This window comes from Hirundo rustica, chromosome 8 (assembly GCF_015227805.2).
Source record: "Hirundo rustica isolate bHirRus1 chromosome 8, bHirRus1.pri.v3, whole genome shotgun sequence".
In the NCBI taxonomy this organism is placed as follows: Eukaryota; Metazoa; Chordata; class Aves; order Passeriformes; family Hirundinidae; genus Hirundo; species Hirundo rustica.
The window spans coordinates 9091368-9118578 of NC_053457.1; the positions used below are offsets into that span (position 1 = coordinate 9091368).

Genomic DNA, 27211 nt, shown 5'->3' on the forward strand with positions numbered 1-27211 from the left:
TGATAGGAAAACTTAAGCTCTAAATTGTGGTGGTATTGGACATGTATGTGGAGTTCTCACATGGCTCTGCAGAATAAGTTTCAAGGTCATGGAATGCCTTACCAGGTAATCTGTGGCTTGGTTTCACTGTTGCAGCACTGGAAGGAGAACTGGTCTTGCTTGTTTGATCTAAAAGGCCATGGAAGAAGCAGTGGAATGTGAAATCTCAACGTAAATGCTCCGAGATAGAAAGCTTTTTATTTTTCTAATGTTTCTTGGCTCTCAAGAGTGATGGCCTTTCCCTTTATTGATTGTGGCCATGAAGGTTTCATGAGCGTTGTTTACAACCTGACAGTTAAGACAGTGTTTGCCGCTACTCACTTTTGCTATAACACTTTGTTCTCTGCGGGCTTTTTTCAGGGTGGGGAACTGGTTATTGTTTTAATTTGGCTGTCAAGAAAAGCTGAGCATGGTGTCAAGTGCTTGTGCAGCACATCCAACTGCAGGGCAACAATCATAGAAAAAAGGGAAGCGTTAAGAGCCCCCATTCATACTTGCCTGCCTAAACACTGGGAGTCTGTGATTTCCTGCATTATAACTTAGTTTGAATTGAAGTAGCACCTGCACTGTTCAAAGCACACTAACATAGATCTGCTGTCAATGTTGAGTGCTGGCCTGAGTGGAGTTCTCCATGTTTCAGCAATGGGTTCAGGTCAAGTGTTGTCTGACAAATTCCTTCCCTAAACTCCCTCTTCAATTTGTTCTTATCACCTCAGCCATGCTATGTTTTCACATAAACCCACAAAATTAGACTGGAAGTCTCACCAGCTATGCCAGAGGTTTGATCAGGCAGCCAGAACTTGTTAATGGCTTGAGCTGCATTGTCTGGCCACCCATTTCTCTAGAGCCTGCAGCGTGACTCCCTTTGCTGTTTCTGGGAAGCTAAAACATGCAGGAGGGCAAGCGCCAAGAAGTTGAAGTATTTGGACCGTGCCTGGAGGAAGGGACCTGTGATCCAGTGATGTGGGAATGTCTGGGACCCTCCAGACTAGCACTGCTTACTTAAGTTTGGAGGGAAAAGTACATCTAGGAAGTGAATTCTTTTTTGCTGAAGAAAGAGCAGGAGTGAGAGGAGAAGGAAAGTGTTTTTGGCACTGTGCACAATTACTCACCAGAACTCCAATGAGGCACTCAGGCAAACCAGGCTGATATTCCAAAGTGTTGCCTACCTCTATAGAAGCAGCTTATTCCTTAGAAACCTGAATTGCTCTAGTGTACTGAGGGGGTATTGGTACTGGTTCTGCTGGACTGTGCCATGGAAGGCTATGATCATACTCTAAAATGGCCTGGGCTGGGGTGGAAAAAGACATTGCTTTGCTTTTGGTCTTTTTGTGACCTCCTGGAGTTCAGTTCTCAGTCATTTTTCAGTATCAGTTTCTAATCAGTTATTTGAGATACGCAGCTGCCCTCAGGCATTTTAATTCTAGGCCAGTCAAAGTTCATCTTTAAGTGTCTGTCTGTCCCACAGATATTAGGCCATAAACGGGTCACGCAGTATTCAGTTCACAGTGAAACCCAAAATGCGTGCAAAGTCTATTTTTATTTCGTACAAGTGGGTTTCTTTTTAAATGCGCAGTAAATGCAAAAAGAGAGCAGCGTTATTTGTCAACATGTTTCACTGGAGCATCCACAACATTCATTTGATCATAACTCAAGTAATCTGATCAGCCTCCTTGGAAAGGATTCACCAAATGTACTGGCTTAGTTTTGGAAAGTGCTGTAACATGAGTGTGCCTCATTCTGCTGGCACAAACATTCCTGTGTCACTCTAAGGCTCCGCTTTGGCGTCACTCTGTGCTGCTGGAGAGGAGCAGGGGAGGTGGAGACTTCTGTGCCTGGTGAGCATTGACAAAACTTCCCCCACTGAGGGCATGCCAGTGATGCTCCCCTTTGCTTCCAGTCACAACTGGCTGTCTTCTGCTGGAAAACCATGAGCTAAACAATTCTTTTCCCTACTGAAAGGGAAAGTGTCAGAGGCGAGGCTATGAGAGACTTATGGTAAATATTTAATAACTTTCCTTTTTTGTGCGGCACCAAAAGATGGCTGATCCTGCAGTATTTATTTCAGGCCCACTATAAATAAAGCATGTGATGACAGCAAACTGCAAGCAAGGGGAACTCAGTGGTTATTGTAACTGCTCTTTTGTCTGATGCTGGATGTAGTAACCAACTCTGTGCATGTTTTAGGCCTGCTGGTGGGCACATTTAAATCAGAACCAGAATAGGCCTATATTGATGCTCAGAAGAATTAAAATATGGTATCTGTCCCAGTTCAGGGTAAATTGGAACTATATATACAATATTGATGAAAGCACAGTCTGAACTAGTTGGACTATTCCAAATTTTAAGCAGATTAGTAGAAAAAAGAATACTCATGGTAGGTATGACATCCCATACTAGTTGGCTTATTTTGCTTAGACTTGTGACTCTAGAATTTCTAAGAGTCATCTGCCACCAATAACCAAGAGTTTTTTCCTTCCTTCTGGTGGTTCTGTATGCTTAAAGCATTAAAAAAGGCACATCCCACTACTGGGTTAAGGAAGCTACACTGTATTACTGAGAGAGTTGGTCCTCCTTCACTCTGTGTGAAATAGAGTCCCGTTGTGTGCCCAATTGTCTTCTGTATGCAGGTATGAGAGGACAGTAGGATTTGTTTTCAGATGTCGAGTTACCATTTGGACAGGACTGTAAGCTACTCTCTCTGAGTAGTAACATTTAGGGCTGGTGAAATTAATGAGCAGCTATTTCCATGGAAAATGAAATAAGTATCAATGTCAGTCACTGCAATAAATACAAATATATTCCTTACATGAGCAGTTTAATTGAGTGGATTGCTATTTACACTCGCTGCATAAAGTGTCCTTGTTAGTTTTAGAAAAGAGCCTGGAAACTGTGGATATATGCCAAGGCTTTAAAGGGCAGTGTAGTTTTCATTGCAACAAGATTCTGCATAGGGATTAGAACTGTTCTCAGGGTACACATCGCTTTTTTTTCCCCCCCAATACCAGCTTAGAGGTGAGTTTAAAATTCATTGTTTTATGTGAGAAATATTTTCTGGATTCCCTAAAGATAATCTCCATTTGAATTCTTTCACATACTGTATTTCACTCACCATGGAAAGGTCAGGATGGGCACCATGGGTCCATCTCACTGAAGTCAGCAGGCTGACACAGTAAATATACGTGGCAGTTGTATTCTTTCAGATAAACAGTTCCTGACTGCTTTCTGCACAGAGGAAGTAATTTTGGCTCACTTCAGATATTTTTCAACTAAATAATTTATTTAAATATGTGATACTAAATTCTTCAAAATTGTTATATATTATATTTACTGGGGAGAGTTGCATCACATTGCAAGACAAGCTACATCTAGGAACTGAATCTTTATTCAGTGCATCTTCCACTCTTTATTAATAATTCCTAATTCTTTGCTTTATGTACTAGATCATTTCATAACCCAAACATTTTTTCTGATGATCTTAAATGAACAAATCTTTTCATTATTTATGAGTTTACCTTAAGTAGATGTTTTTAGCATCTCTCAGTAATTATGAATTACTAATAATTCAATCTAATAATTAAATCATTAATAATAAATAATTACTGCAAACTTTAGGTTCCAAGTGAGCTGCTATGTCTGAAGTTTTTATGCCATTAAGCATTGATCCCTCTCTGATAAATCTGATTCCATTTCAGCCTCTTGTTTTTGTTCCTGAACCGACATTGTCTATAACTAGGCAATGCAAATTCTGCGATTGACCAATTTATTATTGGTGAGAGTAGGGGCTTCCTATTTATAATCAATACTGATTTAGGTATTTCTGAATATTTCAAGAGTATTGTGGATTTGTCTGCACTGGGCTGCAGACAAATTAATAAATAATTCATAAATTTGATATCAATTAATACATTTCTTCTACAGTGTTAATGGCAATACACATCTGCATACCAATTCAGCCCATGACAGCATAAACAAGTTTCATAACAGAAATAAATTTCCTTGGTAGGAACCCACATCTTTTTTATGGCTAATCCAAGTTTTCAATAGTGATATGCAGGGGAAGTTTTTGGAAACGGCTTAAAAACAGTGTGAAGACAGGAGGAAGGAGACAGAGAAATAACCTGCCTGAGTAAAGGTGTCCATGCTTCTTGGAGGTTAAGAGTGGAGCTTGCTGTGTGTATTGGGTGAGTGCCAGGCATGTGCTCAGCATTCCTACCTGGAACTCTGTGGATAGCTGTCACCCCCTGGGCAGAGCTGCAGGGATACTGGATATCCTCCCTGTCTGCCCATAGAAGCTGCTGGGATGGAGGAATTTTGGGGTCAGTCCCAAGTCAATGAAGAGCAGATGGAGGCATTGGCAGCCAGTGGTTCCATTCAGGAGGGAAGAAGCTGGAGGGCAGAATGTGGGGCAGTTCAGGAAAGGAGGGATTTTCCACAGCAGGAGAGGAGTTAGGAGGATACAACAGGGTCTGTGCAGATGCCAGAGAAATAGAAAGGATCATGTTTTGTTTTGCATCCTGCTCTGTGCTCACCTGCTCCAGTCCAGAATGCCTCCATTTCAGTTAGGTGATAGCTAAAGCATGTAAAATGTTTTCTAACTCTAATCTAATCTGTTTTATTACCTTTCCATGCACTTGATGCCTTTTCCAGTAGCTGAAATACTAGGATACTATTATTAAGAAATTCAAGAAGTTGTAAATAAGTGTCATAAAATGACAAATGAAAAAGCATACTGTAAAAAAGAAATGTTGATTTTAGTCATCCAGAGAATTAGAAAATATAGACACTGACTGGTGAAGATAAGAAATAGAAAAAAGCCCCATGAAGATGAAAATGAGCTATTATCTCTTAGATCACGTCATCTCTTTGCAAGTACAATATTGTGCTCCCCTGAGGACGTAATTTAAACTGATAGTGCATCACAAAACTCCTTTGCAGCCTCCTCTTAGGCAGGCAGTTGACTTAGGCAGCAGTTGCACTCCTCAGTGCACTTGACTTATGATAAACCTTTGTTGTGAGTACAAAAATACCAAGATTGAAGTCAAGTGCTCTTCAATTAAAGATCTATTTAGGTGGGAACAAGGAGGAATTCTGGCAGTCATTTGAGCAGTGCTATCAAAATTGAATTGCTTTGCAAATCTACATCCATCTTGGTTTTGAGCTTCATTAAAAAATAGAACCAGTATGGAGGGAGACAAGAGGTGTATCTGTGCAAAGGAGAGGAATTTAAAAAAAATACTAGAATTATGTATTTAGTCATCATTAGAACTGTTCTAAGTTTTAATTTTGAAATGAGGTTTTTGTTTCTATCTTTAACTTGGAAAATGTAGAAGAAAATGTCTAAAAGTTGAAATCAAATAAATGCCTAAGAAAAAGAATCTTTATGAAAAATTTCAACATCAAATCTAAGATTATCACAATCATCTGTGAAATGTGGGCTTTCATCCTTCTCATAGCTCTACTGAGCAAATTCACCCTCAAGTGTTTGGAATAAAATAATTTTGCAATCAGTGGATTAAAATGTAAACCTGGACACATATGTTCGCTACAGCACCATGATCACTCAGAAAGCAAACTTGTGTTGCTGCAGGATTTGATCCATCTAGCAAGAGAGGGAGGAAAAAACAAATGTTCTGAACTTGCAGATGTTTTTCCTGGAGGAGTAATGACTCTTATGTAAATAATCACTTCATTCTGCAAGTGCATACAATTTCATTCCACAAATTGATTTCACCTCTTCTGCCCTTTTCTCTGGTGCAAGCCTCTGCTAGATCAAGCAAGCCTCATTATTCTGTTTTTAAATATCAAAGCTATAAACATCCAAGTCAGCGCGGTGTAGCAACATGGTTTTCAAGTAACATCTTGAAATCTACAAGTTGGTGTCAAATACAAATCTTGGCTAACACTGTGAATGACGGATGTATTTTATCACTAAGGTGGAAGAAATGCAGATTTTTAGCTTCATCTTCTGTAGGCAGGTAATGATAGAGGAAAAACTAAACATACAGTAAACATCAGAAGTGATGAAATAGTCTGGTAAATAAATTCCTTTGCTGCAATACAACTGTTTTCCAGTTAAGCATTAAACATGCAGTGTGTAGTTGTGTGCTGCACCTCTGTACATGGCAAACCATATTTACAGTGCTGAGCAACTTTGGCACTAAAATTCATCATCAGTGAGCAGAGCAGGGGGACACTTAACATGGTATGCCAGGTTCACCAGTGTCACCTCACAGAAATAACTGTGTGTACTCAGAAATTACAGTAATGGAAAGAGGAACAGGATCATCCCCTAAATCTTTGTGTGTTCATAAACTGTCACTGTCGGTTTTCGGCTACCCTGTGTTATGAGCTGCCGTTGATTTTTTTTCTCTTTTTTGCTGTCTCTCATGATACATGTGCACGTCTCATAAATATGATTTATTGTTTCTCTTTTTAAGCTAAAATGGTTGGAGGAAGAGTATGGCATTCATTCCTGAGGGAAGATAACTTGCCTGAGGAAAGTTTGTTTTAGGCAGTTAGTGAGTAGTTCTGTTCTTAGAACTTGAAGGTATCTGTTTCTCAGGTAATTATATCTTGGGAGTATATTGTGATATATTTCAGCTGTGCATATGAATTACAATCTTCTAGCCCGTTGTTTCAGGAATACTTTGTCAGTGAATTTCACAGGTTAAGCTTTCACATGTTGTTTAAGAAAATGCTAGTTTTCATTGTTTCCTCAGACTGTGCTCATTTTCATATTACCTGGTTGTAAGGTAGGCATCTATTACATCAGCTTTGTTTTCAGCTCTCAAAGTAGCAGAATTTCCATACTTTCTAAGTGGAAATCTTCTAGTTCCTGGAAGGAGTAGGAGTAAGGATTACTCCTTTTTTCTTAGGTGGTCTTTTTTTGTAGGTTCAGTACTGCTTATGGAAAAAAAATGTTATGTGTGGCAGCTGAAGTTAAACATGGAGCTCAGTGTGAAGCTGGGTATTAATGCAGGGATTGCCACTGGGGATGAGCCCTGTTCCTGTTGAGCTCAGCTTTCCCTCTCTGATAGATGCCCCTGGTAAGTATTTCAGAGGAAAGTGCAACGCAGCCCTCAGTAAGGGAATAATGAACCTAACACAGAAGGTCTTTTAAGCTGTGCCATGAAAAATGAGAGTCTGTATGTTTTACTTTTTATACCCAGTCTAAAGCAGCTCTTGGGGGGTTTTGTTGTTAAGTGTAACTGTTTGATCCTTTCTGATACTCTGCTCATCTCATAGTCTCAATTATATCTTGTAACAATGAGTTTTACCTCAGGTTAATCAAGTTCTCTAGAAAGAGATGTTTGCCTTTATCAATTTCATCAGTGTTGTCTTTTCAATTTCACTCAATGTCCACAAGAGTAGTTTTATTTCCCTTTTTTTACCATTCATTATTTTCTAAGCCTCTGCAACATCTTCCCTTCTTCATCTCCTGTCTAGAGCAAATAATTCCAAATGTCTTAGCTGCTTCTACTTGATTTGCAAGCTTTTGAGTATTTTTGTTTCATTTTTTACCTGCCCTAATTTTGAAATCTACTTTTTAAAGATAAGAATTTGAGGCATAATCCTGATCTGTAGGTTGGAAGTGGGATATTACTTGTATGTTTTTGATTCTTTTGACTATTTTTGTTTTTCATTTCCTTTTTTCCTGGTGATCCCATATGTACTGGACCGATTTCAGGGGAACTTTCACCACTGGGCAGATTCTTACATCATCTCCCACAACTACATCTTCACTTACCTGAGCATCCTAGAAGTGCTTCAGATGGCATTTGCCATTGTGCTTTCTTTGTTATTCCAATGAAATGGAAAACTGTATATTTTCAGAACATTTTAGTGGGGTTTATTTTGGGCTTTTTAAATGATCAAGGACATATATTTGTCACATACAGGTGGAAGCCAGGCACCTGAAGTAGCTAATTCAGTAGTGTTCTGCTCATTGTGAAACTCAGTGGTCTGAAATGAAGCCCGTGTTTCTTCCTGAGGAGAGGTTTAAGTAATTGCAGTTGTAGTTGTGAAGTTTAAGCTGTTAAATCTTTTGAGGAGTTATCCTGAGATGCCTCAGCACCAAAGTTTAGCCTCTGCATTTTAAGACACCTATAAGTCTCTTTTTCCAGAGTGCTGCCCACATTTGAATTTATCTAGTTGTGGCTGGCTTTCATAGATGAAAATGCAGTTTGTCACAAGTATTGGAAAACAGATGATCTCCCAAGTCAGAGGTTGTTTCCATACCTGGTGGATTTTCATCATTCAGAGAAACTTTCTCAAACTTCTCTCATTTAATACCTTTGTAAAGGAGGATGTAGGAAAAGCCTGATGATTAACATTAAAAGTCTAGGCTACTCTTAACTTTCAGTCCTGATGTAGCAGCTTTTGGCATGAAATTGGAGCTGAGAAATAAGAGTGTAGATTGCACATCTCTTTTATTTTCTTTCTTTTATTTTTTATCCCCAGATCCAAACGTCCAGTGCCAGTTTCAACCACAGCTCCCAGAATTGACTCCCCCAGGGCTGTAATTCCCCATCAGAAGGTAAGTGACACGTTTCTCCTCAGCCAAAGTGAATACTGTCTTTATCTGCTGCGGTGAAGGTAAATATCTATTACACAAAATAGCTTTTGCCTGCTCCAAATAATTAAACATTGAATGTTTAATTCACAGACAGGAGAATTGCTGCAAGGCAATGTATTAGTGATCTGTATTTTACTAATTTCTGATTAGCAGGACCAAAGCATCCAGCTATCCTCTGATGTGATTTAGTCTAACCAATTCTGAGCAGCTGTTTTCATCTAGGCTACAAGAGGCCACTAAAGCTTCTCAAAAGCCACATTTGCTTTTGTAGATTGCTGGGGAGAACAATTAGACTGTGCCTCAGTCTATCCAAGTCCTGTCTGCAACTGAAATGACACTGATTTGGAAAGAGGGCATTTGAAAACCTGCATCATACAATGTTCTTATCATGCAATTCAGAAGACCTGAGAATAAAAAATAAAGAGGAGAAGTCAATTTGATGAATAACAGCAAGTGGCAGAGGAAATGAATGGCTTGGTTTCCATTGTCAAAGCACATCATCTTTCATAAAATAAATGTTCATTTTAGAATAAACACTGACAGTACCTGGAAACTCATCTTCTGTACCTTTGGCGACACCGAGGAGCAAGGGTACCTGAAAGATGGTGTGCATATCCCTAGGCTCAGGCTCTGGCTAGGACATTTGTATTGCTGATGCATTTGATTAGATAAACGGACAGGAGCTAAAGTTTCCATTGCTGCAACTTATCCCTGCTGTCAGTGCCAGTTTCATTCCTAGCATGCACATAAATAAAAAACACTGAAGAACAAAATACATGGGGAATTAGATGATTTTCTACTGTTTTTGACAGTTCCAGCTTCCACAGATCAATTTTAAGTAATTTTTATAAACACTATGCTTTCCAAATTCAGAGCACAGATGGTAACATCATCCCTGAAACTGCGGCAAATAGGTTCAAAATAGCAGAACAGAATGCACCTGTGGGGAATAGTTTGATTCAATTTTATTTTGTGAAATTTTAAATTAACCTGACTGGCCATTTATTAGTTGAGGCAGAAATAATGTTATTTCAGACTGGATCTTGTAAAGGTTTTTTGGCAAGGGAAGATGAAGTTAAGAATTTATCTTGCGCAGAGTTGTTTCTGCTTATATCATGATTTTATAAAAGTTATGTTGGAGGAACTTATTGGAAGAGTCACCAAACAGTACTGTGAAATTCCTAGACCAAAAGGATCATTCTTTTGGTTAGACTGGTGTTTGGCTGCACCAGCAGTGCAATAGGGGCAGGAAGGGGAAGGAGCTCTCATTTTCCCTGAAGACCCACCCAGAACGCTGTTAGTGTTCAAGGCAGTGAGTAGATCCATCTCATCAGAGTTACTCACCAATACAAGATTGACAGCTACCTTTTGGGGCTCTATAGCACCTGCATAGGTAGGAAAATTTTGTCTCCTTCTTCCACAAGTACATAAAGTTTTTATATGTTGGATTTTCATTACTCTTTTAGATGCATTTTAGGTGCATTTCTTCTTTGGCAAGTGTCAGTTTTAAAATTGCTGCCATAGGTCTTCAAAGCAATTTACCACAGAATATACTTTCGTCCCTTAACTATCTACTGTACAGAAAAGTTAACTTTACCCACTGCAGGGGTTTCTTGAAGGTCCTATGGCGTGAAAGCCATAAAGACACTTTACATTTCCTATTCTAACCCTTCAGAGAGAGATGAGGATCAAAGGACTCAACCCATTTGCAGAAGCTTGCTGTCTTACATTTGAGAATTCTGTGCAAGGTGCTCAAGGAAAGGTTTGTAGGAACTGCTAGAGGCAACCTTTTCTCAACAGGCTACAGGCAGTACCAGCAGCTGGAAAAGAGAATTACCAGAACCTTTCTGGAGGAAAAGGGTGTCAGCCAGGGGAAGGTATGGTAGGAAACAGGATATCTTGCAGTATTCATGAAGATCTTAGGTGTAGGGTCCTTCACCCAGGGGAAGAGATAATGTTAGAGTGCTGAGGCGGGACGCACCTTTGCAGGTCAAGAGGAGTGACACTTGTGTCAGTTGTCTACAATAATAGACAACAGTAAGTTTTAAGTGAAGAAGAATTCTTCTCTGGGACTTATTTGGAAGGGGGAAAAGGCCCTCACAGAAGTCTCAGAATATCCAGAATAAAAATACTTTACTGATAGAAACAGTGTAATGCTGATATGGTGATAAGGTGTGTTACAGTAAATGCAGTCTAAAACCAAAATTTCTTTGCTTGTCCCTTTATTATTCCTAGTAACAGTATCACTGTAGAAATGAAGAATTCTTTGACACACAGGCAGAAGTCACCTCCACACCTCTGCTTGACAGTATTTAGACTGATGGTTCACATGAAATGAATTTGATGGTATTTTTTAAAAATCAGCAAAAAACTGCATTACAAGACAGTCGTGACAGTGTCATTCTCATACATCAAGAGAAGCTTCCCTCACCCTTCTCTGGTTAAGGTTAAGGCATGGCAATGTTAGCTAAACAATCTGCATGTGCAACTTCAGTGTCTAGTTAAAACCATAAATGCTCTTGTGCGTTATTGCTGATCTGATTGCAGCTTCCACTAATTTTTAAGCATGCACTTCTTCTTTCACTGTTTTTTATTATTATTATTGTTTTAGGGAAACACACATACTTTTTCCACCAAGATCAGTCATTCCTTCACAAAGCTGATCAGTGTTATAGATGATACAGATTCTGCAGCCATAAGTATTTAGGGCTATTGTTGGAAATAAGGTTTGGTTGATTTTCAGTTTCACTATATCTGACATAAATCTCAAACTAGAAACAATTTTCATTTAGTTTAATCACATCTTTTTGATTTAGTGAAGTCTTTTGCACAGGTGGGGCATAGCTGGAAGAAAGGGCATAGTTAACATTGAAAGCATTCAAATAACAATATAAGTAAGGTTGAATCCAAGGATTTAAACTAAGCCATCAGTCAGTCAGTGAGTTCCTGCAGCTCTTCAGAGGGGACACAACACAAGTGAAGGATCAGCTCAGTGCAGTTCAAAACATTCAAGCTGGAGCTTTAGGGCTAAGCATGGCTTTAACATTTGTCCATTTGCATGAAGGTATTGACAGCCTTGTTAATTCTAATAATATGGCTGTGTGTTGTGCTTTCTGTGAAACACAGCTGAACACACTTACTTTGGAGTTCCAGTGAGGGTCTTGTCATGCTTATGATTTGTTTCCTGCCAAATTTGGGAGCCTGTGTGTCTAAAATAAAATAGATGGAGATGACTGACTTTTTGAGTATAGGATGGAGGAGCTGGATCAGCCAAAAGCAGTTTGATGATGTCATGGTGCCTCTGTTCCTTTTTCCTCTGAACAATTTAAAGCAACGATTGCTTCTTGAGTTTGTTGGGTGGTCAAATTCACTGGTGTGCTGTTAAAATTGTTCTCTCAGACATGCAAGAGGTGAGTAATGGCTGTAGGGTCACAGCAATAGATAAATAGAAAATGAGTTGTCAAAGGGAAAGGACCTGGTATTGCATCTGCCAATATAGATTTGTTTCTCACTTCCCTGATACATAAGAAGGAACATTTGCCTTTCATAGAAACTGGATTTTTATAAACAAATAATAATAATTAAGAATGGAAATTGAGCTGATTTCCTAGCTCCCTTCTGTTTCAAAAGGTCTGAGGCTCCTCTACATTTATTAGTTTTAAGCCCATTCGCTGACGTTACGCGGCTTTCCTCCCGCAGTATGGGATTGCTGCACGATCCCGGTGTCTTTCTGGAGGGAAGCCCATTGCTCAGTGTCAGAGCCTCCTCTCCTGGTCGGCTGGAGGGGTAGCATCACACTCCCAGAGCTGGAAATGTCAGCTTGTTTTTCCAGCCGCTGAAGCAGAATGGGATGAGAGATGGGGAACAGGGGAACGTTTGTTTTTGTTGGCTGCAGTTCATGTGATGCAATGCTGAAAGCTCAGTGCTGCTGCTCTGTATTAGACATTTGCCCTTCGCAGTCAGAAATGCGTTCAGAAATTCTGCTTTGATCTGATTTTGACACAGTAAAGGAAACAGAAAATATTTCTACAATATTCTCCCAGGAATAAACCAAATCAGATTTTTGTTGTTGTTGTTAGTCACAGAAGGAAAGAGCTAAATATGGGGCAGCAATTCTTTAGAAGTAATACAGCTGCTCCCTTAGACACTTCCTGTTTCATTCATTTCCCCCCCTCCACAACACAGAGAAAACAACTACCCTAAAACTATCCAAAATATGAACTCAAGATGGAGATTGCTAACCTGGCACTGCTGGGTTCTTAAGAATTCTAATGCTGATTTGCCAGTATGCTGATATTCCAGCTGGAGATTGTTTGAGGAGCAAAACCGGAGTTCCCTTTGTGGCAAAAGGGAGCAAACTCATCAGCCATCATTTTTTTACGACTATCCTATAAACTTCCCTTTGCCTATTGTTACTGTCCAGCGACACCAAGACTATGAAAATGCATTAGGGTTAAGGAAATACATGGCATTTCTCTCATTAACAGTTGAAACTGATACTTTACGATCAGCTCTCCTTGCATGTCGTTTTGTTTTGGGGTGTAGGATGAAACCCACAGTTAACTAAAAGCCACAGAGTTTTCAGGGTAACAAATGAATATAACTCCAGCAAATCCTTTTTTTTTCTCTATTACCTCTGTGTTTATTTTTTATTAATAATTGCTTTGTCTCTCTGTGCTGGCATGTAAAAATGGTTTGCCCAAGTGATTAATTGATTTTTGAACATGGCCTTATGCGTTTGTGCCTCTTTTTGAACACATTTTTAGAGAGAACCCCTGTTTTCTGTTTATTTAATGATATCTGGAAGCTTTCAATAAGCCACTGGAAAGGATTGTTGTTTGCTGTTTTCAGTGTCAGTGTATAATGACCAAAGTATGTATTGCAAATGTTTTTATTTAAAAAGTGCAGTCTGTAAATGCTTTTAGGATTATCTATTTCTACAGCCTTGGGCAGCTGTTAATGCCAGCTAAAATCTCTTCCTGTTGATCACTAAGAAAAATTATCTCAGTTAATTTTATCTGCCTTACATTTTTGATTCAAAATCTCTTAAAAGTGTTTAATGTTATGATTATTTATATCTTTAGACCTTCAGGGTTGTTTTTTTTTTCAACAAATTTCAATTAATGAAGGCATATTATCTTGATTTTTTTTTTCAAATGTATGCTCCCTAAATTTATACATGCAAAATAGAAAAACCAAAAGGGCAATAGAAATACTTATTTTTCTCATGAACCATGGCATCAAAAGTAGTAAATTACATTAATGATAACCAATACTAGCATAAGTATAGAATTAGAGGCCAAATTATTCTCAGGCCTATATTTCATGCAAGGCTGTGCGGGGAATGAGTGCAAGGTGTTAAAGATGATGATGATTGAATTGCCAGTGAATGAGGCAAAGCATGACCACAGGCCACCACCTGCTCTTGAACTGGCTGTCATTGAGGCCAGACTGTGGGCTCCATTCCTGCTTCAGGCTGATGTCCCCTGCCTGTCCCTGTCCCCTGAGCTGGACTGCAGCCAGCATTACTGGGCCTCTTAACTGTGAGCATTTTTCTTTTTTGATATCACCTCTTATCTTGGTTCCACTAAGGAGCATTTATAGTGAACCATTTATGAAGCTTAATTGTTGGCCTGTGTTTTTCCAGGATGAGTTTTTGGTAGATTGTTTTGAGTCTGAGCACCAGCACAGACTTTTATGGGTACAGGTATTGTAGGAGAGATTCCTTTGGCTGAGGCAATACCTGCTGCTGTCCCAGTTAGGAATGTTATCTGGGACAGGACTGTAGCATCATACATGCACCTACGTACTCAAGCACACATTCCCTCAAATGGAAATTCGACAGGAACGATCAGCATAGGAGCAACGTCTCTGTGGAGCAGCTGATGTTCTCGAGTCCTGTTGGTGTCTCTGCTAACCCTGCTGCATGGCCTGATCAGCATGAACCAGAGCCCAGGAGAGCAGTGCATAACATCCATAACTTCAAGTGCACTCATAGAAAACAGAGTGGTGTGGTTTAGAATCATTGTGTTGTTATAATAATGGCATTGACTTTGATGGTTGTACATGATCTAAAAATATTCTTACCTCAAGACATTTTTTAAAGATTTCTTAATTATCCTAGAAATTAATGGACAGTGTTGCCTTAATATAAAATTATTGCTGTGAGGTTGACTAGACTCTCTTAATGATGAACTTCATTTGTTGTTTTCAACTAAAACCTAGTAAAAAAATGCCTGAGTTGGTTTTGCTTCCCTTTTTTTTGAAACAATGCATTTCTTTGTTCAAAATCTTCCCCGAAAGTTTGAATGCTCTGGCTCCAATCTATTTATTGCTAGTTTATGGCTATGTTTACAGCATTAATTGCAGATATGTTATTTTTGCATGTGTTCTATGATTGCTCTTTTCTTTTTTTTTCTTTCCTTGGCCTGCATGTTTGCTACTACAGGAACCCGCTTGGGAAATCAATGGCAGCAGAACAACCTTCAGCCCTCTAACTAACACGGCGACTGGGCCTGTGGGTAGTGTTTTAGCAACCAATGGAACATTTTCAGGCTACCTCAACCAGCAAGAGATCAGCCTTTCAAATAGCTCTTCCTACCTAAACACTACCACAGTTAGATCTTCCATGTCCTCTCAGTCCGTGACTCCTGACATTTCACCTGCCAAGAGCGCTTTAGGTTCCAAGGCAAGCCCTGCTCTGGCTGGTGGCGGTAGCCCTGCGCACCAGCTGAGCCCTGCGAGGCAGTATAACAACCCCATTGGCCTTTACTCGGCAGAGACCCTGAGGGAAATGGCTGAGATGCATAAATTGAGTCTCAACCGAAGGGCTTCGGAAGGTGGACTTCCTAGAGGGTAGGTAACGTGTAACATCTTTAATTATTTCAATAAGTATTGAACTTGCTGAACAACGAATGTAATGGTGCTTACCCTATTGTGCATTTGTCTGGCGGTCATGATCAAGGTCTGGATCGATGGTTAAATTTTCCAGTAGCCCCCAAAACACCCACATTGCCATTGCACAGCAATGGTCGTTGGTCTCTGAAGTGCAGCATGGATTGGCAATAGGCAGCAGAGCATGAGGGGGAGCGCTAGGACTGAAGTGACTGTAATCATCTCAGGGTTGTGGCACTCAGCAGTTCTAACTAATGCATGGAGTCTCAGAGAGCCAAGTACTGCTGTCAGACATCAGAGCAGCTGCTATAAACCACACCTGATCTTTGGTACTTTGCTAAAGAGAAATGGCTTTGACCAGCAATTCTGACATGCTCGGCTACTGGAGTGTCCTGCTGTAATTCCTGCCTTGATGTGTTGGCTTTCCTACGCAAAAATAGTCAGAACTGCAATATCTGGAATCCTCTGGTTTGAAGAATGTCTTGCATCTGTTAGCTTTAATGTTAGCTTTGCTGTAACAAGGACTGATCTCCAGATACTGCCCAGATAGTTTGATCCCATGCTGTCAAGGTTTTCCACACTCCTATATTGCAGGTCATCTGTTTTATTAGTAGGTTTGTGAGGTGAGGAGCTTGGACTACAGTACATGAGAAAAGGCAGTGAGAAACGGGTTTTCCTAATTTTTTTGCCTTCATGTATAAATCGTCAAACAAATCTAATTTTTTAGTTTATTTGTGGGGGATTTTTTGTTTGTTTGTTTTTAATGAAGATAAGCTTCTTGTTAGGAATATGGGGGAAAGTGGTTTTTTGACACTAGGGTCTTGGCTGTATAAGGAAAACCAGAAAATTTCGACAGTCTGCTCAAGGTCTGATAGCAAATGCCTATCTTCAAGTACTTTATATCCCTTTGCAGAAGCTCTTTGCAAAATTAAAACCAAGAGGTTTAAAGTTGTAGCAAAGTATGGATATTTCATCCTATTAAAAAAGCATATACACCTGTTCTAGATGATTCAAGCAGTTTTAGATGATTCACTGCCACTCTCTTAAGCACTCAACATTAACAATCCCAATTAACTTATCTGAGAAAACTCTATCCTCCCTTCTCCCACTGGATAATTAAGTAAAGCAAGCATGGTTTAAAAGAAAATAATTTCAGTTAGTAAGCAAGGTCAGCAAAATAAACCTCAGAATACTTCTCTCTTAATTTACGGTTTTCTGAAGAATACCAATTTTTGTCTTATTTCAATATACAGATTTTCCTGGGAGTATATCTTCTCTTTTTCTCCATGATGTTCATAACCCTCCTTAATACCTGCAGGGGTGAGGGTGAAGAGGCTGAATTTTGGATGGCTCAGCATTGTGACTGTTATCAGAATTACAGCACAGCTGCATCCATCACTCACCAAAGTCAATGTCAGCCTTTCTATTCAGTTGAATGAAATTTTAGGGAACTGCTATGTGCCTTTACTATCTGATGAACAAACAAGAAAATAAAAAACCCTTATCCTGCAGTGCAGGAACATTCTGAAAATATGAAAGAGCCCAGAAGCACTAAATAAACATGTCTTGTCAGGTAACTTCTCTGAGATTTAGAGAATTGTACATCTCAGTTGACATGCAGAGAAAATTCAGAGCTCAATAGTGCTATCATTCCCACTCCCACTTGACTGTTGTCCATGAAGTAAGAGGTATCTTGCCTCCTGCTCCGTGAAGGAAAACACGGAACCTGTAGCTATCTTGGGACTTGGTGCCTTCCATGATAATCTCAATCTCACAGTGCATGTATGTGAATAAGGAAGCACTGTGAGCACTGCAAAATCAGCTCTGGTCTTTGTTGGGAACAATCTTCCATATAATACGTCATGGTTGTGATATTGTGGTGCTCCAAAACTGAATTCGTTGTGCTTTCACAAACATGCGCTTAGCTGTATGGAAAAAGCTGCGAGAAAGTTCAAGCATGAGGAGTGATCTTGAAGTATGTTTCAGTTCTGTGCCCTTTTCACCAAATGATTTAAACTTAATTGTGTGAATTGCTGTTACAGGTTTAGCTAAACCCTTTGGAAAATCCTATCAAGAAGCTGGAATTAATTTTGAAATTATTTCCTTGATCTGTGAAGAATAACAAAACATCTGTTTGTCTGAAACACTTTACATTAAAGCTTTATCGTTCTAACCCAAGGTGAAAAATAAGATAGCCTGTTAGGAGTGTGGAACGTGTTGTGCTGAAAGCTCTGGAGTGTATGAATAAATATGAACAGTGAGTCATAGTTTGTAACATGTGCATCTTTTTCATTCCAGTGCAAGTTATTTTTCACATTTGTAGGTCAAGGGCAGTAAATACCTGTCCCACAAGTACGTGCCCGGTGGCTTGGGTTACTGGCCTATTACTGTGTGACCTCTGCGAGCAGCAAGCTGGGTGTTCCAGACATGTCCCTATATAGAATCAAACTAAAATAATGTGTGCCTCTGAACTGGGAGGAATTTTCTCATCACATCTTAAACATAAGGAGAAGCAAAGCTTTACTGTTTTTGAGGGAAGCTATAGCAGCCTCTTCACGTCTCAGAAATCTTTACTGAGATGTGACAGCTGAGCTGTTCTTAGTGTGTGCACATAATGTTTCTTTTCTTTGGACATACTTTTATATTCCTCTAATTAAAGTGTATTTTAGGGGTTTGGTAGTTCTGCCTTGAAAATGCTATTTTATCTGTTCAGTGGAAGCCTGGGTGAGTCAGAAAATGATACCATTACACTTGGTTTCATTGTAGATGAGTGTCCAGCTGTCCCACATACACCTAAAATGGTTATAGATGATATATAGATATGGATATAGTCTCTGTAAGAGACTAATCTATTTGGCTTAATGTAGGGTTTATAAAACTAGAAGAATATTTTCAAGTTGGAGAGTCTGACCAGTAGCTGCAGAGGGTGATCTGTGATTGCTTTACCATGGAAATGCAGACGTGCAAAGCCTTTACTGCAGCCTTGGCTCATTTGAGTGCTTTTGGTCATGAAAAGTGCTGTTGGATGGGCCAAGGCAAAAGGATCATATGTAGGAAGAAGCAGTAATATCAAATCCACTTGGAATGTCACTCTTAGCAGTGTGACTTTGCTGTCCAGTATTTTGTATCAGTCCCAGATACAGAAATGTCACAGCATCAAGTTGGAATCCTCAGTGCCCACTTCTGTTAACAACAGCCATGCAGCCAAGTAAGAAGAAAAGTTTCTTAACTGACCCTGGATCTCTTTTATTTTGCACAAAACATGATTAATTTCAACTAAGAAAAGAATGTGGGTATTCTAAGCTTTGTGGGGGGAAAAAAAAAAAGTGTTAAAATAAACATCACAGCTCATTACTGCAATTTGTAGGGCCACCATAGAGCTATTGGGAAAAGCACTGTGGGCCAAGCTGAGCACACTGTGTTCTGCACTCCCAGCTTTATCCTGTGCTATGGTGCTTTGGAATTACTGTGCAAGCACCATCTCTGGTTTATGCAGAGATGCAGGAATGAAGTGTGAACATACCTTTTTTTCATATTGTATACACACCAGTTGGAATAAAATATCCTGATATGGATATCCCAAAAAACATACAATGTGTGGCTTGCTTCATTTCATGTGGAATAAATTAGGAATGACTGTTCCAAAGTTAATTGGCTCACACCCCTCTTGGCATATTGTAGGTGCAGTATCATATCTAGGTAAATGCTTTGTTATATACAAAGGCATTTTCCTTAGTTTTAGCTTTAAAACATTTACCAATATATTCTTTGGATCTTCTCCAGCATGTAAAAGACATAAAAGCCAGTCTTGCAAAACTAACTCTGAGGGTGGCCTGAGGAGAACAGACTTCATCCCTGAGTATTCAGTATCTAAGAGAAAAATATAGTCTCTACCACTCATTTGCTATTTTCAGATGAGAATATACTCTGAAAAGCCTCCTTTTTTCCCTCTGCTCTCTCCTCCCTTTACTTTCTTAGCAATACCTTTGAGGATGCACAGCAATGAGCTCATGTTCAAGGGTTAGCCAAAATGCCATGGTACCCCACTAAGTCCTGGTGGATCAGCTATAATCCCTGCATTTTTTCCTTTCTTAATCATGTTGGGGTTTTTAGGCATACATTTACTTTTTGTTCTTATTTGTAGATGGTCTGAGAAGAGCTGTCACAATCTTTCATAAATATCTTTTGCCCTTTGCAGTCTACAGAGTATTGACTTTTTTTTTTTTTTTTTCCTGTGTGGTTGGTTTTGATGTTGTTTGTTCTCTTTCTCTTCTTCTAGGTGATAACCAACACCGCTGCCAAGTTAGTATCACCTCTGTGTAGTGCCGGATGTTTGTGTGACGCTGTGTGTGTGAAGATGTGTTTCCTGGGCTAGCATGACCCCCTGTGTTCCTGCTGTGTCTGCTTGCAAGTGCAAGTATTTTTTAAAACATCTGCTTGGTGCGGCAGGCGCCCTGCGCTGCCCCTGCTGTCCAGCAGTGCTCCTGCTTGGCATTTCTTGGTGATGCTCTAATGCCGTCAGTGGAGCTGCCACCTCAGCCTGCCCAGTCCTTTTAAAAGCTTTCAGGTGGTTTTGCTCCTACAGGCAGGTTTAAGTCCTCTTGAATCTTTTAGTCATCTTCATGCCTTCAGAGCTTGGAGAGCGTTATCTGAGCCTTTTTTGGTGTGTTATTAGAAAAGTAATTTTTGCTTCATTATTAAATTAATTTCTGAAGTCTGCTAAAATTCAAATTTAAGTTGGAGTAAGATACTGATATAGGGGAAAAAAAAAATCTACAAAGTGATTTACCTTGATAAATCTATTGCCCCCAAAAGAAATAACTATGGATTTGAAAATGTGATTGATCTGCTTTATTTAGGAGAATTCAGAGAGTCCTCAGTTTTGTCCTTTAGTTTTCTAGGGGCAGAGGATTGTCTCTAAGCTCTTGCCTTTTGCCTCTGACCTGAGTGTTGTCCATTAACTGCTGGAGACTGAGTTAAATTGAGTATAAAATAATTCTAATAGTCAAATGTCAAATTTAAACTGAGAATATGAAATTAGAAGTAGTAGAGTACCTAAAGTTGAAATAATATTTAGTGCATATAATTTACATTGATCTGGCATTGTCTGTTGATTTCAGTGAGCTGTGGGTGTGATGTAACTCCTTTGGAGTGAAAAACCCTAGCCACTTTACACTAATAATTATTCTGACAGGATTCTCTTAGAAAGTAGAAGTCACTTTTTAGGGGTGTTTGTAATCTTACTTGCTTTGGGATTTATTTTTCCTGATCCTTTTCTAGCTTAGGAGAAGGATCCCATTCATTTTGCAGAGGTGCTGTCTCTGCAGCCTTACCTCTGGCACTTTGTCCTAGAGCCCAGCACCCCTTACAAGCACTAACATCTTCTGCTTGCTTCTAGAGTCAGAAAAAGAACTCAGCTGTTGGCAATCCGTACTTTTTTTCTGTTATTTTTATGGGAATCCTGTTAACTTTAGTGAAAGTTTTGACTTGGTGTATGTAATGTGACTAAAGCCTCTTGAAAGACATCACTAAAACTGCTTAAAGACCACAAGTGAAAGCCCAAATGACTCCTGCTGCTACCAAGAGGGAAGCTTAGGCTGTTCTGACATTGGTAGCTTTGATTTCTGTAACTGACTGGGGAAACCGATGGCTTAGAACATTATTCTTTAAAGGTGGCATATTTAACCTCTGTCCTTTCCTTCACACAATCTTCTCGGATCTTGGGTTTAGAATCTCTTTAGTATTTCCAACAGTGTGAAAGAAAGAGAACACTAAATTCAAGATCTTGAGGACCTGTGTGTTTGTAATTATCATGTTATTATTTAGGATATTACAAAGAAAAGAGATCTCATTGAAGTCAGGCATGTGCATGCTTAGTACAGCAGCCTGCACGTCTGCACCTCACCCCTCAAGAGATGATGTCAGTGTAACTGTAGAATGGTCAGAGTTGCTCAATAGTTAGGGGAGATGTATTTTAAATGTGACAATGTCTTGATAATAAGATAATTTTCACTTTTTGAATGCATAATGCTGCTTCCCGGTTCCCTCCCTTAAAATGTTGGCATGTGCAACTGAAGGCTGTGGCTGTAATGCAGCATGTGCACCTGTGTGTCTCTGGTGCTTGTGCATGTGGCTGTCAATGTTCTACCAAGGATTTGCAATGACATGTGACTGTATCTCTCTGTCCATCCTCAGTCAGGGCATCCCACCAAACACAAGGTTGAAAACAGAGTGGAATCCCCTGGCTGGCTTCAGAGGAGGCACAGCACATGTGATAATCTCCAGACAATTAAGTCAGATGGCTGCCACCATTACTTGATTTTACCTTTTCCATCAGGCTGAGTTGAGGGTTCAGTTTAAACTCTCACCCTCTGGGCCTACCCATTGTAAACTGGCACACTGTTGTGTGTGTAAAAAAAAAATATTACCCAATAAACTTACAGTATAATGTCTTAAACTGAAAAGGAAAATTGTTGGAATCAAATGGAATTAAATTCTCCAGCATTTCTTCTGCAGGGGGAGAAAGATCCATTTCCAGCTTTTGGGTTCAGTTGTGAACGAAACGTTTATTTCTGAATGAAACTTATTTCACAAAGGACAGAATTCCCAGTTGTGTTCAGTTTGGTGAGTGTATGGAATCTCTCCTGCTGCTGGCAGGACAGTAACAGCAGACTAGAGATTGACCTGATCTCCCATAGGCTGAGGAAGGGCAGCCACCTTCGTGACTGACAGCTGAGGTTTAGCTTGTTGATTGGAACTCCAGGCAGTGCTCAGTCCTAGCTCTAGGACCAGAACTATGCACAACTCAGCCCTACAAGAAAACCAGCTGCTCTTTGGCTGCAGTCTGACATCAAACTGATTCATTCCAGTGTCATGGAAGCTTCAGTTAGCTTGCTTTCGGGGCTCTGTCTGTCAAATATAAAATCTTTCCTTGTAAATAGAGTCACTGGAAACAAAGGCTGCAATTCTTCCAAATGCACTTACCCCGTTGGTTGCAATGTTGCATATTTTGACCTGGGACTGAGCATTTATCATGCCATAGCAACACTTCAGGCTGGCTGTACAGAGATTTGGGGAAGATTTAGTCTTTGTGAGGAAAGCCTTGAAGATTAAAAGGTGCAAGTACTAAATTTCACTGTGATTAATAACACAGACAGAAAGTACTGAAACCCTAAATAATAGAGAACCTGATATCTTTTCACTTCACTGTACTTTCTAGACCTTTATAAGACCCTTCTGAAAAATGGATGAAAAAACCAGTGGGAATTCTCTGCACTGTGCATGTACATCCCATGGGCATGCATATGTACATGTGCATGTTTGTATACACTTAGATGTATACATGCATGTAACAACAGAACATTAGTATGTGTAAGTATCACGCAAATACCTAATTTGTGAAATTTTAATAGTGACAGCTATTTCACCTTTTTTTTTTTTTCCCTTTTTATACATCATAAGCCAACTCAAAAATGACGTCCATTAGCACAGCCATCTTTTCACTGTGGCTTGGTCCTTCTGTTGTCTGCTCTTCTCTGATGAGCAGCTTTGGTGGTGAGATGCCATGAACTCCTTGGTGGCGCTTCCCTCACTTAACTTCACGCCTCTCTCCTTTCTTCCCCTCCCTTCCCCGTGGAACCTCACTCTTGCATAACCCAGCACGGACTTCACGGAGCGTTTCAACCCCAATGTCCTGAAGGACTCTGCCCTGTCTACCCACAAACCCATTGAGGTGAAGGGCCTTGGCGGCAAGGCTACCATAATTCACGCGCAGTATAACACCCCGATCAGCATGTATTCCCAGGATGCTATCATGGATGCAATTGCAGGCCAGGCACAAGCCCAGGGTGGAGAATTTGCTGGGTAAGGTTATTTCCTTCTGTGGAATGTTCTTTCTCTGCATGGTACTTGTAACATCCCCACCTGCATGACACATTTGCTCTTCCTGGACCCTTTCTTTTTTCCTGGGGTATATTGCACGTGGAAAATGCGTAGCAATCCTAGACAGTGTCCAAAAGCACTTCCACGTTTTGAAGTTAAAAGGGTGGATCGCTAGAAAATGATAGCATGGCTTGTTGTTGGAAGGGACCTTAAAGATCATCTAGTTCCAACCCCCCTGCCATGGTCAGGGGTACCTTAATTTAACCTGGCTTTTTTGGTATTCCTCCTAGAGCTGGAAAACCCCACCAAAAATGAATTTAATGCTCTGTATATGATATCGGATGGCTTTTCATTCCTGACAACCATAATTTATAATAGTCATGATGATAAGCATAGCTCAGAAAGGACAGAAAATGAGCATGGAATTTTTATTGAGATGTGAAGAATATAATTATTTTTTTCTTATTTTTTAGTGCTGGCTACTGTTTTATTCTTCAGAATGGAGTGCTTTGCTGTATTTTCCCTATCCCCAGTTTACATACATACATATGTTTTACACAGACCCTTTGGACTCCGGCAAAATCCACTGATCTTTAATAACTCTGCTTTTTCAATGCATGTTTCTGGAAAACTTATCTGATTAACTTCTCCAGAATTGTAATAACTTTACTGAAATTACATATGCAATAAATGTAGCCAGGTTTCTTTCTTACTGGGTGTGCTTCTACCCTAAATAGAAATTGCCTTCCTTTGACACCAAAATCCAGGTATAGCAACACACTTTAATAATAGTTTATTTTCCATACGTTAGCTGCAGGCTTATTCGGAGTGAGGATGGTTTATGTATATGCTTGTGCTCCCTTTTCCTGTCCATTTTTCTCTTTTTTCTATAATTATTTTTCTTTTCTGCTGACTTTTTGCACCAATATTGTTATTCATCACAGCTCTCCCTCGTGATGGATCACAAGCAATACCTTTAGCTGGCTTTGGCCATGATTCAGTGAATCCCCGCAGGTGTTGAGTAGACTCATATTTCCAATTAGTGAAGTACAAATAAGTTAATTTGTGTTCTTTATAAGGGTTCACATCCTTCATAGGCATGAATTATAGGAGACATTTTATGATACATTGGCACTTTCTATTAAATGCTGTAGCATTATATGATGCAAATAGTAATGTTTTTAAAATTTACCTGTTTAAATAATCAAATTATTATAAAGTTAATGCTGAATACATGGATCCTTTTCATTTTATAAGTTTCCTTTAGTTTCCTCTGTGATATTCTGAACTGTAATTTGTAGAGGAAACTGTAATTTGCTTAATCAATCAAGTCTGAGTTGAGATTATGCCTAATGCAGAAGTATTTATAGGAGAAGTTTTTAATATAAAAGCAGACCAAATTATGTGCTGATTCACTTTGTCTCGATTATCAACCTATAATTTGGTCTTGGTTCTTAATTAATAATCCTATACCTTTTCATTTGTCCACAAGTTTCTGTAGGGTGGTAAGCACACTCAGACTGCACATCTAAAGAGCAGACAGCAGCTGGAAACAATTTATTTATCAATGATGAAGGACAGACAGGCTTAAGATAAGAATTCATTTTCTAGTTTGACCATTTGTAATCAATAATGTTGTAATTTCGTGAGATCATAGTCAGGCTCTTGTCACTTAGAAATAAGCCACACTTACTGGATCACCATGGAAAATGTAAAGGGAAGGATAGGATTATTCATACTCGGACTCCACGCTGCAACTTAAAGGTAGAAAATTTTAAATGCCCTGACTTTATGTATTTTCCTACCCTTTGTTTTTCTGTTTTAATTGATCTTGCTAAACCAAGAACCAAGAGTTAGGTGGCTGCAGTTAAGACCATGTGGGCAGTGCATTTTGAGTACATTTGTCAAACCACTTCTAAATTCCATTATGCAGTTTTAGCCAAGTTCACAAGTTGTAAAAAGACATAAATCCAGCACCTTTATTGGGAATAAGGTCTGACAAATGAAGCAGAATCAATAATGTGATTGTACAAACTAAGGTCTTGGGTGTCATTTACAATAAGTCAACTAGGCTGGCTACTTACCAGTCTACGTGAACTTTGGTTTGTTGGGTTGTGGGGTTTTTACCTCTTAGAGGTTTTTTTAAAATAGCCGGAATCAGTCTAATACCTGATGTCACAATATTTTGTTGTATGTCTACACATCGGGGGTAGAACACTGCAATGTGCCTAATTTTCTACTTAATATCTACTGAAATTAAATCTGCATAATGACTCCAGGGAGTGATTTACATGGTAAGCCATAGTTTATAATGAACTCCTAAAAAGAAAATTCCATTTCTACTTATTCAGAGATGTTTGACTTAGTTAAAGCTTATTTTAATGTTAAGAATGTGTGACTTAAATGATGATTTAAAAAAAGGAAAATAATTTTTATTGACTCCTACTAGAATACTTTAGACTCTAAGAACAAAAACCTCCAGCAGCTCTGAGCCATTTGGGAAGAGGGGTTTTTTTCCAGTAGCATCAGTTTAAAGTAACATGCTTAAAGACGCATGATATTTCTGCACATCGACACCCAGATGGAAAGAAATTAAATTACAAAGAGGTATAACAGAGGTATTAACATGGTTATGTGCATCTTTAGGCTGTCTGTAAGAATCAACTGTCACATTTAGGTTTATGAAATGCTCATAATCAGCGATGCGCTCTATTTTACACTTCCATGCTGAGTGGCTCATATGTCCTAGTTACTCATCCACAATGTAATTATTTTTTTAAAAAAAGAAAAAGGCCTGCTGAATTAAAGACAGAGTTGGAAATACTCCAATGTATTGCATTAATTTAGTTCAATTTATATGAGCATGTTTCACTCTACTGGGGAGGTTAATTCACCAAGCTCCATTTCCTGCCTTAATCATCTACCATAAGGATATTAATATGTCATATTAATGCCACACATTGCTACTGTGAAATTTGTGGTCCAGCCTCCAGCTCTAGGTTTTAACAATGCTTGAGTTCATGGCATATCTATACATAAACTGCTTTTTTGTTCATTGGTCATAATATAAGAGGAAAGCATTAGAGCTAGGGGATTTAAACAGAGGAATTTGAACTGTCTGTGGTTGGCACACTGCTGCTGTCGCAGTGGTCTGTGGTTGAAATCAGCAGCACTGTCTGTGCAGGGGTTTATTATCCACTCTAGAACAGTGTTCACCTGGGAAATGTGCTGTCCTGTACAGCAGGTTTTTAGGCTTCCACAAGATTAAGAAGTCAGCGTGGGGATATAAAGTTAACTGTTGGCCCACATCAGGCAGTCGCTTCTGGTATTCATACAGGGGCAGGTTCTGGGTATGAAGCACCCTGAAGCGCCTGGGGGACTTGAAAACAGGGTCATCTTTTGGGGGGCATTAAGGTGACAGAACTTTGAGCATAGCCAAGTGTCAGAAGCAGCAGCAGAACAGTCCCAAGGGTGTTGCTGTGCCTTACTGCTGGTGTTACAGAGAAGCTTTTTCCATGCAAAGACTATTCCTGCAGAAGGCAGGAGAAGGCAGAACTCACTATTGCACTTTCCTTTCTGCCCCAGCAAGCCCTTCAGCCATGTGTGATGGGCCAGAAGAGGAACATCTGCCTCTCTCTCTGCTCTTCCACTTAAAGAAGGCTATGGCTGCACTTTGTCCATTGCTGCACAGAGGAGCAGCACAAATGGAAGCCACTGATGGCACAGCCTTCCCAAAATATACCAGGCTGCATTCTGCCTTCTGTACCTGCATTTGGATATTGTAAGGCTTGTGGTCTAGGAAGCATGAGCTAAAAAAGG

The 27211-nt window shown here is 39.5% G+C and overlaps 1 protein-coding gene across 6 annotated transcripts in view; it reads left to right on the forward strand.

Annotated features, from left to right (window-relative positions):
• The window catches only part of LDB3 (LIM domain binding 3), a 107312-nt gene that overhangs the window by 34495 nt on the left and 45606 nt on the right, over positions 1-27211 (forward strand). For 3 of the 6 annotated variants that reach the window (XM_040070938.1, XM_040070936.2, XM_040070937.2), the window contains 3 exons: positions 8503-8578; positions 19791-19813; positions 23171-23374. In XM_040070938.1, coding sequence (XP_039926872.1) covers positions 8503-8578; positions 19791-19813; positions 23171-23374 — 303 coding nt within the window. Of the gene's footprint in view, positions 1-8502; positions 8579-15065; positions 15473-19790; positions 19814-23170; positions 23375-27211 lie in introns of all 6 variants that reach the window. The other 3 variants (XM_058421444.1, XM_058421445.1, XM_058421446.1) reach the window with 2 other exon arrangements.